The sequence below is a fragment of the Hyperoodon ampullatus genome (genome assembly GCF_949752795.1).
Source record: "Hyperoodon ampullatus genome assembly, chromosome: 1".
In the NCBI taxonomy this organism is placed as follows: domain Eukaryota; kingdom Metazoa; phylum Chordata; class Mammalia; order Artiodactyla; family Ziphiidae; genus Hyperoodon; species Hyperoodon ampullatus.
Window position 1 is genome coordinate 137,585,856 of NC_136914.1, and position 13,832 is coordinate 137,599,687.

The window sequence follows — 13,832 nt, forward strand, 5'->3', positions numbered from 1 at the left end:
ATATTATAAAGTTATCATTTATATCTGAACCTGTGATGCAGGTACTCCACATTCTCATTAACGCTTGGTATTGTCAGTCATTTCCAATTTTAGCCATCGTGTGAATTTTTAGTTTTGGTTATTTAGTGGTATCTTGCTGTGGTTTTAATTTGCATTTCCTTGGTGATAAGGGAAGTTGAGAACCTTGCTATACTTTCAACTTATTGCCCTTTTACATATTTTCCTCTGTGAAGTGTCTGTTCAAGTCTTCTGCTCTTTAATTGGCTTGTTCTTTCATTACTGATTTGTAGGTTTCCTTTACATATTCTGGGAAGAGCCCTTTATCAGATATATCTATTTTAAATATTTTATCCCAATCTGTGGCTTGCCTCTTCACTATTTTTTTTTCTAATTCTTTTTTTTAAATTGAGGTATAGTTGATGTACAATATTACATAAGTTTCAGGTGTACAACACAGTAATTCACAATTTTTAAGGTTATATTCCATTTATTGTTATAAAATATTGGCTATACTCCCTGTGTTGCATAATATATCCTTTTAGCTTATTTATTTAATACATAGTAGTTTGTACCTCTTAATCTCCTACCCCTAACTTGATCCTCCTCCTTTCCTCTCCCCACTGGTAACCACTAGTTTGTTCTCTGTATCTGTGAGTCTGTTCATTTTTTGTTATACAGTAAGTCACTTACATACCAATCTTCAAGTTGCAAACTTTCAAAGATGCAAACGTGCCCAGAGAAAGGACGAAGACAGACAGAGGAAGAAGTAACTGAAGAACCGAAGAGTTTCACGACGCAGGAAATGGCAAGGGGATTTTCTTTATTTGAGGAGGCACTGTTATTTTTTGAGGCACAGGAACCGAACGTAGAACGGTACACAAAGGTTGCAGCAGCCATTCAGAATGCAGTCCAGTGCTACCATGTCATCTATGGTGAGGAAAAAAGAGCTACTACCCAGACATCACTGGACCATTTTTTCAAGAGGGTAGATAGAATTGAATCCAGCAAGGAACCAGAACCTGTGCCATCAGCGTCAGGCATGAGTGAAATTGCAGGTTGCCCTCCGTCCCCTATTGCTGACGATTCTTCAGTTCTGCCATCTCCCACCTCCTCTCCCTCCTCCAGTCAGTAACTCTTCTTGCCTGTTCACTCGATGCCAGCCCCTGTATGCCACCTGTTGTACTGTACTACTGTACTTTTCAAGGTACTGTACTGTAAGACTAAAAATGTTTTCTTTTTGTTTGTTATGTATTATTTGTGTGAAAAGTATTATAAACCTATTACAGTACAGTACTATATAGCCAATTGTGTTAGTTGGGTACCTAAGCTAATTTAGTTGGATTTATGAACAAATTGGACTTATGAACACACTCTTGGAACAGAACTCGTTCATATATAGGGGACTTACAGTGTATTCACTAGTTTGTTTTATTTTTTAGATTCCACGTATAAGTGATATCATACAGTATTTGTCTTTCTCTGACTTTTTTCACTAGGCATAATGCCCTCCAAGTCCATTCATGTCATTGCAAATGGCAAAATTTCCTTCTTTTTTAAGCCTGAGTAGTATTCAACTGTATATATGTACCACATCTTCTTTATCCATTCATCTGTTGATGGACACTTAGGCTGCTTCCATATCTTGGCAACTGTAAATAATGCTGCTATGAACACTGGGGTGCATGTACGTTTTTGAATTAGTGTTTTCATTTTTTTTCAGATATAGATACCCAGGGGTGGAATTGCTGGACTGCCTCTTTGCTTTCTTAAATGGAAGCTTTTGACAAACAGAAATTTTAAATTTTGATGAAGTTCAATTTCTCATTTTTTTTCTTTTTTAGTGATTTTTATGTCCTGTTTGAAAAAAATCTTTGTCTATCCTTGAATGTGAAGAGTTTTTCTAGAACTTTTTTCATTTCATCAGTCACATTTAGGTTAATTTTCCTGTAGGTTGTTAGGTAAGTTAATTTCTTTTCATGTTTTTCCAGTTATTCCAGCACAATTTGTTGAAAAGACTACCCTTTCCCTTTGTCAAAAATCAATTGACTATATGTAGTTCTTTTTCTGGTTTCTCTATTCTGTTCCATTGATATATTTGTCTAAATCTATGCAAGGTCATATTTTCTTCATTATTGAAGCTCAATAAGTCTTAAAGTCAGGTAGTACAAGTCCTCCAACTTTGTACTTTTTCAAAATTGTTTTGGCTATTTCAGGTCCTTTGCATTTCCATATAAAATCTGAATCAACATGTCAATTTCTACCAAAAAAAAAGCCTTCTGGGTTTTCTAAAATGGGATTGCATTGAATCTATAGATCGATTTGTGGAAACAAATTAGACAGTTTATATTTTCTCTTTATAAAGAAATCTGTAGGTAGCAGTCCAGATATGACATGTTACTCTATTGTGCTGTTTGGAACCCAGGCTCCTTTATCTTGCTAGTGAGCTATTCTTGGGCTGTCTCCTCATTAACACAATGGAGCAAGCATGTTACCTCGGGTATCAATTCTGTAATTCAGGAAAAAGGGAGAGGGAAGGCAAAGGACAAAAGGTACATGGCAGCAGAGTCCTTCATCTGTGAGGCATCTTTTCTTGAAGGCCCATCTAACACTGTATACTTAAATCTCGTTGACCTAAACTGTTTTACAGTGCCATTTTTACCTGCAAAGGAGTATGAGTAAATGTAGTTTTTGAGAAAATCCCCTAAAAATTCAAGTTATATAAAAGAGTTAGCAAAGAAGAAGAGGAAAAAGTATATCGCTGGGTAGGCAACTAGGTATCTGTACAAGTAATAAAGGTTCTTCTTCTGTAAGACTGCTAATCTCTGAGTTAAGAATGGTGGTAAAGGACCAGGTTTGGTGGAGAAGTTCATAGATAATCTACTAGATGGCTTCAAGCTATGAATTATAATATAAAATTTGAAAATTATGGGCCAGGAGTGTTTGATGTTTATAAAATAAAATGAAGACTTTTTGACATCTTGTTTAACAGCATTAAAAAAATGTCATTTATTTGTAAATGAAAGCAGAATCTGTTGCCCGAATTCAAGACTACTTCATTCCACTTTCTTCTACAGAAGAAAAGTAGTCATAAGACAGGAAATACAGCTAATTAAATAGCATATGTATTTTAATAATGCCTTAAGAGATGTGCACCTCCTGTTCAACTGAAATATGTCATTGTTTTCTATTCATTTCAAAAATGGACAGAGGAGTCTGAGTAAAGAATTATTATACATTACTATGGAGTTCAAAAATGTGCAAATAAGATGTTCAGTCATAAGCTGGCTGAGGTTTACGGGAGTGGGAAGAGAAATACTGATTTTGGTTGACAGAGTCTGGGATATGTGGGGTGATGGTGCTGCAAGGCAGATGGTAGAAACCCTTGGCATGATGGCTCCTGGACTAAGTGACTCCAAGAAACATTTTCACTTTATAGATAAAATCATACATGAACTTTCTACTTTCTTGTTAATTCATACACAATTTGCCACAGAGATACTATATACTTTCACTGACCTCTATGAAATATTTATCATTGAAATGTGTTCATGGTATCTTGAAAGAGATTATACTTATTATTAGTTTACCTTAAAAGGTATAGAGAAGAAATGATTGATATGGTCATCTACTATACTCCTACACATCAGGTTTCTCTATTAGCCACAGGTCTGACTCTGGTTGTTTCCACTCTTCTACGAGCAGTGTGTTAAAATTGAAAGGCTTGAAGTATTCCAGACGATGGCTAAATGCAAAGAAAAAGATGGTTGGAATTGAAATGAATTATGCATTTGTGAAAAAGCTGTCCTGAAGGGCTATTTATTTTGTTATATCTGTTATAGGACATTCTATTTTAAGAATATCAAAGGTAAGATGTATTCTACATGTACAATTTTCTCACTCTAGCAATCATTCAACTCAGAAAATATTCACCCATATCTCAAAGCACTCTCCTTTCAGTTCTGCAGATAGCTCCCTCACAGCTGAAGGGAGAAATAAAAACCAACCCTGAAAACTTGACTCATTCCATCTAGCCTTAAACAAATAATATTATACTCTTACAGATGTTTTCATATTCAAACTTTGATGATTTATATCAGTTATGTAAATAACTGTTTTTTTAAAAGTTTCAGCTCAACAGATTAAAGAACAGACTCCTTTGCCAAAGCAAGGCAGGTTTATGTAAAAGAGGGTTAATTCTAGTTCTTTTCTTTCTAGGAAAACCATTTAACCATTAGGAAGCTTTCTATTGTGGTTTAATGAGGAGAGAAAGGTTAGCTAACGTGCTGCAATGGAACCCAGCTCTGTAGGAAATCACTCTGCCCTAGCCAATGGCATAATCATACTTTTACCTAGAGTAAGCCTCTGATAACCTATACATAGGAAGCCTGAATACAGGAATACATTAGCTTGTGAAGAGCCAGAGAAACATACCATCTTGATATGAGAGCCCTGGGTGAGTTACATCTAGATTCCTGTCCTACTCTGCCCATCTGACCAGGCTGAGCCAGTTTTAGTCAATCCAGATTAAGCAGTTAAGAAAATGACAGTGAAGGATAAGAGAAAGAAAGGGAGAAAGAGGCTTTTCCTAGAAAAGCAAGGGGAAAAGGGAAAAATGCATCTGGCAGAAAAAAGTAATAAGCTAGAAGAGATAAAAAGTCAAGTACAGCGGAGTAAGAGCACGACAGGAAGGTCAAGGGAGAAGAACAGTGCAGCACTTTCCAAGGGTGAAAAGGCAGCGAAATCTGTGTACCAGAGTGCAAAGCCCACTACGATGTCTCTGTTAGGCTTTTCTAAACACGCAGACTCACAGACTATGTTGGTCACTTGAGTACGCACTATAGCGTGGGAATCTCAGCTCGCCCCAGGACAGTGGCCGGCTTTCCTCCCTGAGCTGGTAGTGTTTGCAGCGGTCCATGAAGCATTCATAAGGCTGGCCAGGGCTACATTCTCCTTAAGTGACAGCTTCAGGTGCAAAGAGATCAGACTCAAAATGGGAAAGCATAGGAAATCTCCTGGCTTGTATGCCCACTGTCCAACAGGAGACAGTATTTCTTGCAATAACTCCCTAGGTATAGCTACCAGGGTCCCCACAGAGAACATTACTGTTAAAGGGAAATCCCAAAGCTGTGCTGTCTCCATCTATGCTGCCTAGAAATATAGCTGACATTTTTATCCTTATGAGGTTACCAGGAGAAGAGAACTAGAGAGTTGACTTAATGTCAGATTCTCAAGCAGCAGGGGAAAGGATTTATTAACCCTTTGCTCACACCAGGAAACAAAGATGCCTCTGGCCATTTCGCTCTGAAAGGGATCATAAATAAACTTGCAACCACACTTCTAAGCCAGTTGTAGTAATACTCACTAAGCAAGACTTTTCTCACACTGCCATGGCAATCTAAGTGCTCTACTGACAGCAGTGAGAGAGACTGTCCAAAGTCAGTTTGCCAAATACTCACTGAAGACCATCAGGAAACATAGAACTCTACTTGGTGCTTTTACACGTGTCTTCTTTGACCAAAAAATGTTACTACTACTCTACCAAGAATTAATTTTTAAAAACTCTTATAGTTGGGACATATTTTCATTTATTTTCTACTTACAAATCAGGTTTTTGTCCTTGCTGTAGCTCATGTGGAAGTACAGGGTAAAGAGCTTCATAGCTTCTTTTATCTTTTGATCCATGAATTGCAAATGAATTGAATTTTGTCACATTTGGTGGAAAATAACTCCAAGGAAGATAAGCTCTACCTTCCCATTTTGTCTCTCCTCTGCACGCTTTGAATGATAGATCAAGTTCTTGCTACAGAAACAACATGTGAAACACAAAAGGTAAATTCATATTTATAATATAATAACACTTAAATATGTAGATATTAACATTAAAAAATCTATCTATCTTATACACTTAAGGATTTTGTCTCATATTTTTATTTACTTACTTTCCACACATTTCTTTTTCCAGAGAGTAAAAGCACCAAATGCTGTCCATGGCTGTCAAAATTAAAATTCTTCACGAGTGTTTGAAATAAACATTATTTTCTTCACTATCCTTCATATCTGCCATGTGTATGCTTGTAACTAAATTTCCAAATAATTAAAAGATGCAATATGAATATTGGATAATTACAGGGACAGCCAGCGTGTTCAGTTACTTAAAAATAGCTTCTTTGGGTTTAACACTTTCCAGGCAATTGCCGTCAAATGCATAAAGCTACACATGTTCAGACTCCTTTTTATATTCTTTAAATAGGAAACTATATGAAATACTTCAATTGGTTAGATGGTCCAAAGTATGCAAAAGGGGTGGGGTATCTGGAGTTCATAATAAAACTCATTTCAAAAATGAAAGTATCCTAAGGGAAGCTGGCACCAATTTCCAGGTCAAAATCCAACAAACATATTAAAGGTTATTTCTATAAGAAAACTGTATTGAAGCTCATTAGGAAGATGGAAGATAAAAATATAGATTGTCTAAAACTACTTAACAGGTTGAAGACTTTAATTTGTAACTATTTTCTCATACAACAGTCCTCGACCTATCTGCCTGCTGTGTTTTCCTGCTTTCAACCATTAGTTCTGACACTGATGTCACATCTTCAAGGAGAAGCACAACATACTCCCAAAAGAAAATTCTAATAAGAGAGCATAATTGGGATTATCCATGTCAGTAAGAATCAAAAGATTTCAAATAGTTACATGAAGCAAATTTACGGTCTCTGGAAAAGACTATATCTAAACATTCTGACACAGATGGTCTGTTGGGAGCTTTTCACGAAGGATTTCCTTCAAGAAACTAGTCTAACAGAAAACAAGTATTCTTTTCCATTTAAAAGTTCTCTGGGGCTTCCCTGGTGGCACAGTGGTTGAGAATCTGCCTGCCGATGCAGGGGACACGGGTTCGGGTCCTGGTCCGGGAGGATCCCACATGCCGCGGAGCGGCTGGGCCCGTGAGCTATGGCCGCTGAGCCTGCGCGTCCGGAGCCTGTGCTCCGCAACGGGAGAGGCCACAACAGTGAGAGGCCCGTGTACCAAAAAAAAAAAAAAAAAAAAGTTCTCTGCTTCTTTTTATTGTTATTATGCAACCTTAAGAATATCCTAAGAACAATAAAAGTTCTTAAAAATTCAAACAAACATATTCAAGTTGCTTTCCTAGAGGTTAACTGTCACAGGAGTTAATTGCCTGAAGCAAAACCATGATTCTTGATAATTAACTGTCCTAATGTATCTAAAAACAAACTTTTAGAATTTATTAATTTTATACATTATGGTTATTGAATAATTTCCTAACAAAACATAATCTAATTAGCTGATGTATCTTATGCTAAGTCATCACTTTATAAAAATAAACTAATATTATCATCTAAAAATTTAAACTAAGGATGTAACTTTAGAATTCTAGCAGATCCAAGTTCTTGACTATCTTCTAGACAAGTTATAAACCTATTTGCCTTAGCTTCCTCACGTGTATGGTGAAATTTTCTTACCTCACATTACAGTTTATGAGAATTAATCATATATTTCAAAAAAAGATTTTGGCATGTTAGTTGAAGGGTAACAAAGATATATAATTACTCTTCTGAAATACATAATTGTGAACAGCTATATTTTCCACACTAGCATTAGTAAGAAATCAAAATAAGGGAGAAGAAAATGATATCTAAAATCTCATTGAAATCAATTGTTCGGGACTCTGCTCAGTCTACAAAAGGACAAAGCCTACTAGATAACAGATGCGGAGAAGTATTTAAATGTCATTTTAAATGAGTAATGGAAATATAAAGAAATATTTCATTTCTAAATATTAACTTAAAATTTCTTATAATTTAGATAACAGATAGGTATAAATTTACTTTTTGACTTCTACAGGAAAAAAACTGCCAACCAGGTAGAGAGTTCCTAAGGACCAGTTAAATTTGTGCAGAGAGAGTCCAAGGTTAATATTTTTCATAAGTCTAGGAAAAGCCATGTGTGATTTAGTTTTTATCCTTGGCACTGAACATAAAGTGACAAAGTATACACTCAGTAAATGAATGATAAATAAAGGAAGGAATACATGAATACATAATTACGTAATATATAAAATTAAGGTTTAATCTAGTTATTAAAAGAATCCCCTAAAAGAAACATTTTCATAAAGTAGTTCAATTCGTTATACCTATATGCCTCCCTTTATTTCTAAATAGCTAATATATAATAATGCAAATTTACAGAGTAAATAATGAAAGAGTTTTATAATAATTTTCATTTTGCAAAAAAACCTTCAAATTTATTAGAAAACCAACTACATTAGTGAATTGAAAATAGTATCAATATAATATTTTCAGGGCTTCCCTGGTGGCGCAGTGGTTGAGCGTCCGCCTGCCGATGCAGGGGATACGGGTTCGTGCCCCGGTCCGGGAGGATCCCACATGCCGCGGAGCGGCTGGGCCCGTGAGCCATGGCCGCTGGGCCTGTGCGTCCGGAGCCTGTGCTCCACAGCGGGAGAGGCCACAACAGTGAGAGGCCCACGTACCACAAAAAAAAAAAAAAATATATATATATATATATATAATATTTTCAAAACCTTATATATTCTACATTATACATTTAGTTGAAAATAAGGAATTATATATAATTCAGATTAATTCAAATTAGCATTCTGACTAGTTAACTAGAATTAGTGAGCTTTTACTATATCCATGATTTATAATTAGAAAATAATGTGTTCAAAATATATAGTAGTGAGTTAGAAGAAATATTTGATACTTACGGACAAAGTTCAACTTCTAAATACTGTTCAGTTATGTCATTCAAGAAAAATGCTTCCACAACTTTTGAAAACAGAGATATGACATATTGAGAAACTTAATTTTGCTTCAACAATAAATAATTTGTTTATTACCTTTAGAATATAAAGTGAATTAATGCATTATTTTTAATTAAAGCTATATCACCACTAGGAAAAGGGGAAAATAAAATAAATAGACATTGCCTGGAAGAAAAAAATACATAGAAAATAAATCATCATTTTTTCCCCATATCAGATTGCCATAAAATAAAAATATTAATGAAGCCTAGTGTTGGTGAGGTTGTAAAGAAATGAACATATCACACAGACTCTGAGCTAGTTATCTTCTTCTAGAAATTTATCCTAAGGAAATAATCACACAACTGAAAAAGAAGTAAGATGCTATTCATCAAAGTACAATATTACTCAAAAAGAAATGGTCTAAATTGTTATCTCCTGTTATATAAATAAATATCCTATTATATAGGAGACCTGTTAAATAAATTATGGAATCTGTGTATATTCCATGTAATAGAATATAATGCAGTCATTAAAATAAAATATACAGTTAAATATTTCTTGATATAGGAAGATATCCATGATATTTGGTAAGTAGGCTGCAGAGCAATAACCAAATGCACATGAAACAAAAATGTGCACGTATGCCTGTGCTTCGATGCCTGCAAAACATGCACAAGAATGTTATGGTTGGTTATCTCTGACAGGTGGAATACAGGTGAGTGATTTTTCTTTATAATTTCCTGAAATTTTCTGAGCATGTTTATTTAAAACACTGTATAATTATAAAAATGACACGTTTCTTTTAAATTATTAAAAGAACATAAACATATATGTAAGTAAAAAGTCAAAGTCCTTTTCTTCCCAATTTGCTCTAAAACCTATCAGACTTTTTCTGTCCTTCCATAATCTATTTTACCTGTATAGATTAAAAAAATATATATGGAATTATTTTCTGATTACATCTTGTTTTTTTCACACACACACACACACACACACAAACTGTACAGCATATAGATACCTAATTCTTTTTAATTACTGCATAGTATTCTTCTATAGAATGTTATGATTTATTCACATAATTCTTTATTGACAGACATTTAGGTTGTTTCTAGTTTTCCATGTGTTATTTTTATAATAATAAAATATCTAAGATATAGATATAGCCCCATCAACAACTCAGTCTTATTGTTCCTTTTAAAGTCTTTTACCTATGGCAAGGATGGTAGGATGAAGAAGAGATAATAAATGAGAGAAACATTTAGGAGGTGAAACTGACAGGACTTAACAAATAAATCCAAATATGGAGAGTGAGAGAGAAGGATATCTTGGAAAGATCTCACATTTCTACATTTGGTGATTCGATGTATTATAGTGCTGTTGACTGAGATTGGGCAATTAGTGAAAGAAGCAAGTTTATGAGAGAAGTGGATGAGTTGAGTTTAGGACTTGTTGAGTTTGGTGTCTATAGTACCTCCAGTAGATAACTCACATTAGTGTGTACACCAAAAGGAAGTTGGTATATACAAGTTCTGTAACAATAAAAGACAACATATGTTTAACATATGATAGATTAACACTGACAAAATGCATACTATATAGATGGCATAGAGAAAGTAGATGTTACTATGGACTAGAAGAGTCATCAAAGGTTTCTTTGAAGAAATGAAACCTGAGTTAGACCTTGAATGATGTACATTAGAGGCAGGGGGACTTGAATGAGAAAAGGTACATGAGTGAGAATATGCATGAATGAGACTACCAGCCTTTTGGAAGTCAAGAACTTTTGGTTTAATTTGATAGCTTGATTCAGGAGTACCCTGGAAGCTTATGGGAAGGGTTTGAACCTTATCTTAGGGACAGTAATGATTTGTAATCTAGGAAATGGCATCATAAAGATTATTTAAGAAAGATAAGTTTGGTGGCTTAATTAGGATTCATTAGAAGGTGATCACACAGCAAACCTGAAACTGGAATTTCATGGCCGGTCTTTTAGCCCTCACTTAATGTGTGAGATTACTTGCCAGTATAAAATAAAAACTACATTTCATGTTTAAGTTAATGGTGTTTTCATAATAAGTGAAACACCCCAAAGCTTCCATAAAGAAGGTTTATAAGGTTAAAGTGGCAATTTGAAGATACTTAAAAACAAAACAAATGCTGAACTCTTCTTAGAATAGGTAACAGAAGTAAAGGAAGGAAATATAGCAGCAATTTAAAAATCTGGATTTGTAATTGCCATTTTTCACTGTTCTAGTTATATAGTCGAAGTCACATAGGTAACGTGAAAAAGTCAAGAGTGCGAGATTGGTAGGAAATATCAGAAACTGCACATGTCAGTTGCTCAGAAGCACTCACTTCCTTACAGCAAGATAAAATAATAGTTCTATGAGAGGTTATTATAAAAAGATTTATGTCTGCAATAAAATACAGTACTTCCACTTACCTTCATAATCCCACAGTTCATTGAAAGGCTTTCCCGGTTCTCCTAGTGGGGCTGGAGGATCATTGAAAAATGGAGCGCTAACTTCCATCATCACTCCTCTATCACCTGGATTCAGCCTGACAAACACTGGCTCATGCTTCACTGGAAAATCATCCCAAGTGTGTTCAATTTTAAAATCCATTTGAAGACTCTAATGGGAAAAAAATATTAAAAAAAAACTCTTTAACAATTTACAAATGTTTCCTTTAGAAAGAAATGAAATGAAAATTTCAAAGCCAAATTTCAAAGGCAAGAAGGCAGTAGAGTGACAAGAACAAGGTTCTGAGAGTCAAAAGGCCATTTGTGTTATGGTAAATCATGGACATGGAGTTCTATTATAAAATAGGTAGTTGGATCCTAAAAGCTTTAAGACATTAAGTCTAGATCCACCTCGAGTTACCTACTAAAGAGTGTATCAAAATAGTTTTTAAGAACTGTAAGTAAATCCACTGCAAACTGTTCATGTATTTAACAACTAAGCCCTATGAGTTTATATGCCATCTTTTGTCTTATTGTAAAATGTGCAGATGAATTACTGGATCCCCTGGGAATCAAGATCTTTATAGTAAAATTCAATTTGATTTTTCAAAGTCTCTATAAATGAGTGCAAGCATTGCTGTTAACACCAGTTCTTTTGGTTAAAACTCTTTTCTTTTTGGGGTGGGAGAGTAGGGGGCTTCAACCATTTGAAGGCAGGCAGAGTTTAATATTGTCTTCCCTAGTCTCAGGGTATGGTTTTTCTTAGATTTTTCCATTTTTGATATTTCAACTGTTAAATGACCATTTGCTCGGTTAATCCCTTTTCTCCAATTGAAATATGGGAACAAAATCTGCTATCATTTAATCTTTGAAATAGACTAAGTACATCTGATGCAAGCAGTATTTGCATTTTAAATTGTTACTCTCAGGATTAAATGGAAGGACATAGTATTATATTAATAAAATTATGTTTTGTTGAACACTATGGATCATTTTATAAACATTATCTCATTTAATTTCACAAAAACTTGTAGAGGAACTATTATTATCCTCATTACAAACAAAGAAACAGACTTGTCCAAGGTCAAATAGCTAATAAATCAAGAAACTGAACCAATGTCAGCCATGCTTTCCCAGATGAAGACATTTCAGGAATCTGCAAACAGATGAAAACCTTATTTTGGGAATAATGGATTCCCCTAAATTATACTAGGTCCTTACGTCTTGTCCAAAAGATAACCTTGATTATAAATGATGGTATTTCCAGACTAATTTCGCTTACCTGAAGTCACTGAATGCATTTCCTTGCTTCATGTTATTTTTATTGCAAGTAATAAAGTTTTACATTTTGAATAAATTTATTTCTTAACATTTTTTTCAGGTTTATTGACATATAACTGACAAAAATTATATATATTTAAGGTATACAATGTGATGGCTTCATAAAAATATACTTCAATAAATTTATTTCAACAAATATGTACTGAATACCTACTATGTGCCCAGCACTGGGAGATCCAAATACGTAAGTTCTGCGTCACATACAGAATCCAAGATCTCCAAAAACCTTTTTGTAAAGTATGTAGCTTTTCTCAGTTTTCACTATATGCTAAGAAATTTTAATAGATAACTTCTAAAATTAAAAAATAGTTCTTGTATTGCAACCCATTTGCAACTAACAGCATTTCAGAAGAGGATATGTTCCGCAATTTATATTCTTCATCACTGAAATAAGCTCAGTTAGTGATAAGACTGTATAAACTGATTCTGACTTATGTGGAATTGAGTCCTGATTTGCCTGGAATAAAATACCTCAAAAATAAATTTATTTTCTTTAGTTGAAATATCAAGGCACATTCTTCAAAATAAATATATCACCCTCTACTACAAATTTTGGTATGTAAGTACCCTCTTGCGGCATATAGGAAGAAATAAGAATAAATCAAGATGTTAGAAATGCTGATTAAATCTGATTCTGGCACCAATATGCTATGCTCCTAACTTAGGGCTTGACAATTCTTGACAATCCTGGGAAAATATAGCTCAGCGACTAGGAAGTTTTGGTTGATTCACTAATTCTCCATGCAACCAGCATATCCACAAAAAAATGCTGCACACATTAAAGGGATCCCTATCCTAATCAGTGGGTTTCCACCATGGAATTTTCAACTCCCAGTTCTTTTAGGCCATCATCTCTATGTCTAAATGGAATTAAACCATATGCAGTGATGTGCTCCTAAAAATGGCCTGTCATTTCCATGCACACATGATGGGTCATGGTCAGAGTATGGCTTCAAATTACTTCAAAATGTAATCTTAACTGGACGATAAGAAGAGATAAATGATAAAAGCAGAGTTACTCTTGTTGGCAGTATAAGGTACTGAAAACCTAAGTCTTTCTGGTTCTTTCTGCCTTTTCTCCTAAGATTTCTTTGAATATTGCCTGGAAATTACTGCAAGAAATATCAGCTAGACTTCCACTAGTAGGGAAGAGTGCCATGGCTGACATGCCCAAGGGTAGAATATAATTTTGGCTTTTTGCATAAAATGATCTTAGTTTCTTATCAGAACAACAAATTTATT

At 34.6% G+C, this 13,832-nt stretch overlaps 1 protein-coding gene across 1 annotated transcript; it reads right to left on the reverse strand.

Moving 5' to 3' along the window:
• Positions 1 to 3,636: 3,636 nt before the first annotated feature.
• LOC307061133 (UPF0462 protein C4orf33) lies at positions 3,637 to 11,415 on the reverse strand (the record flags this gene model as incomplete). The annotated part of the gene is made up of 5 exons (XM_079716135.1): positions 11,232 to 11,415; positions 8,750 to 8,810; positions 5,940 to 5,991; positions 5,601 to 5,800; positions 3,637 to 3,742 (listed from the first exon to the last, which is right to left on the reverse strand). The coding sequence occupies exons 1-5, from the start codon at positions 11,410 to 11,412 to the stop codon at positions 3,637 to 3,639; spliced, it is 600 nt and encodes a 199-aa protein (XP_079572261.1). The 5' UTR covers positions 11,413 to 11,415.
• Positions 11,416 to 13,832: the final 2,417 nt, after the last annotated feature.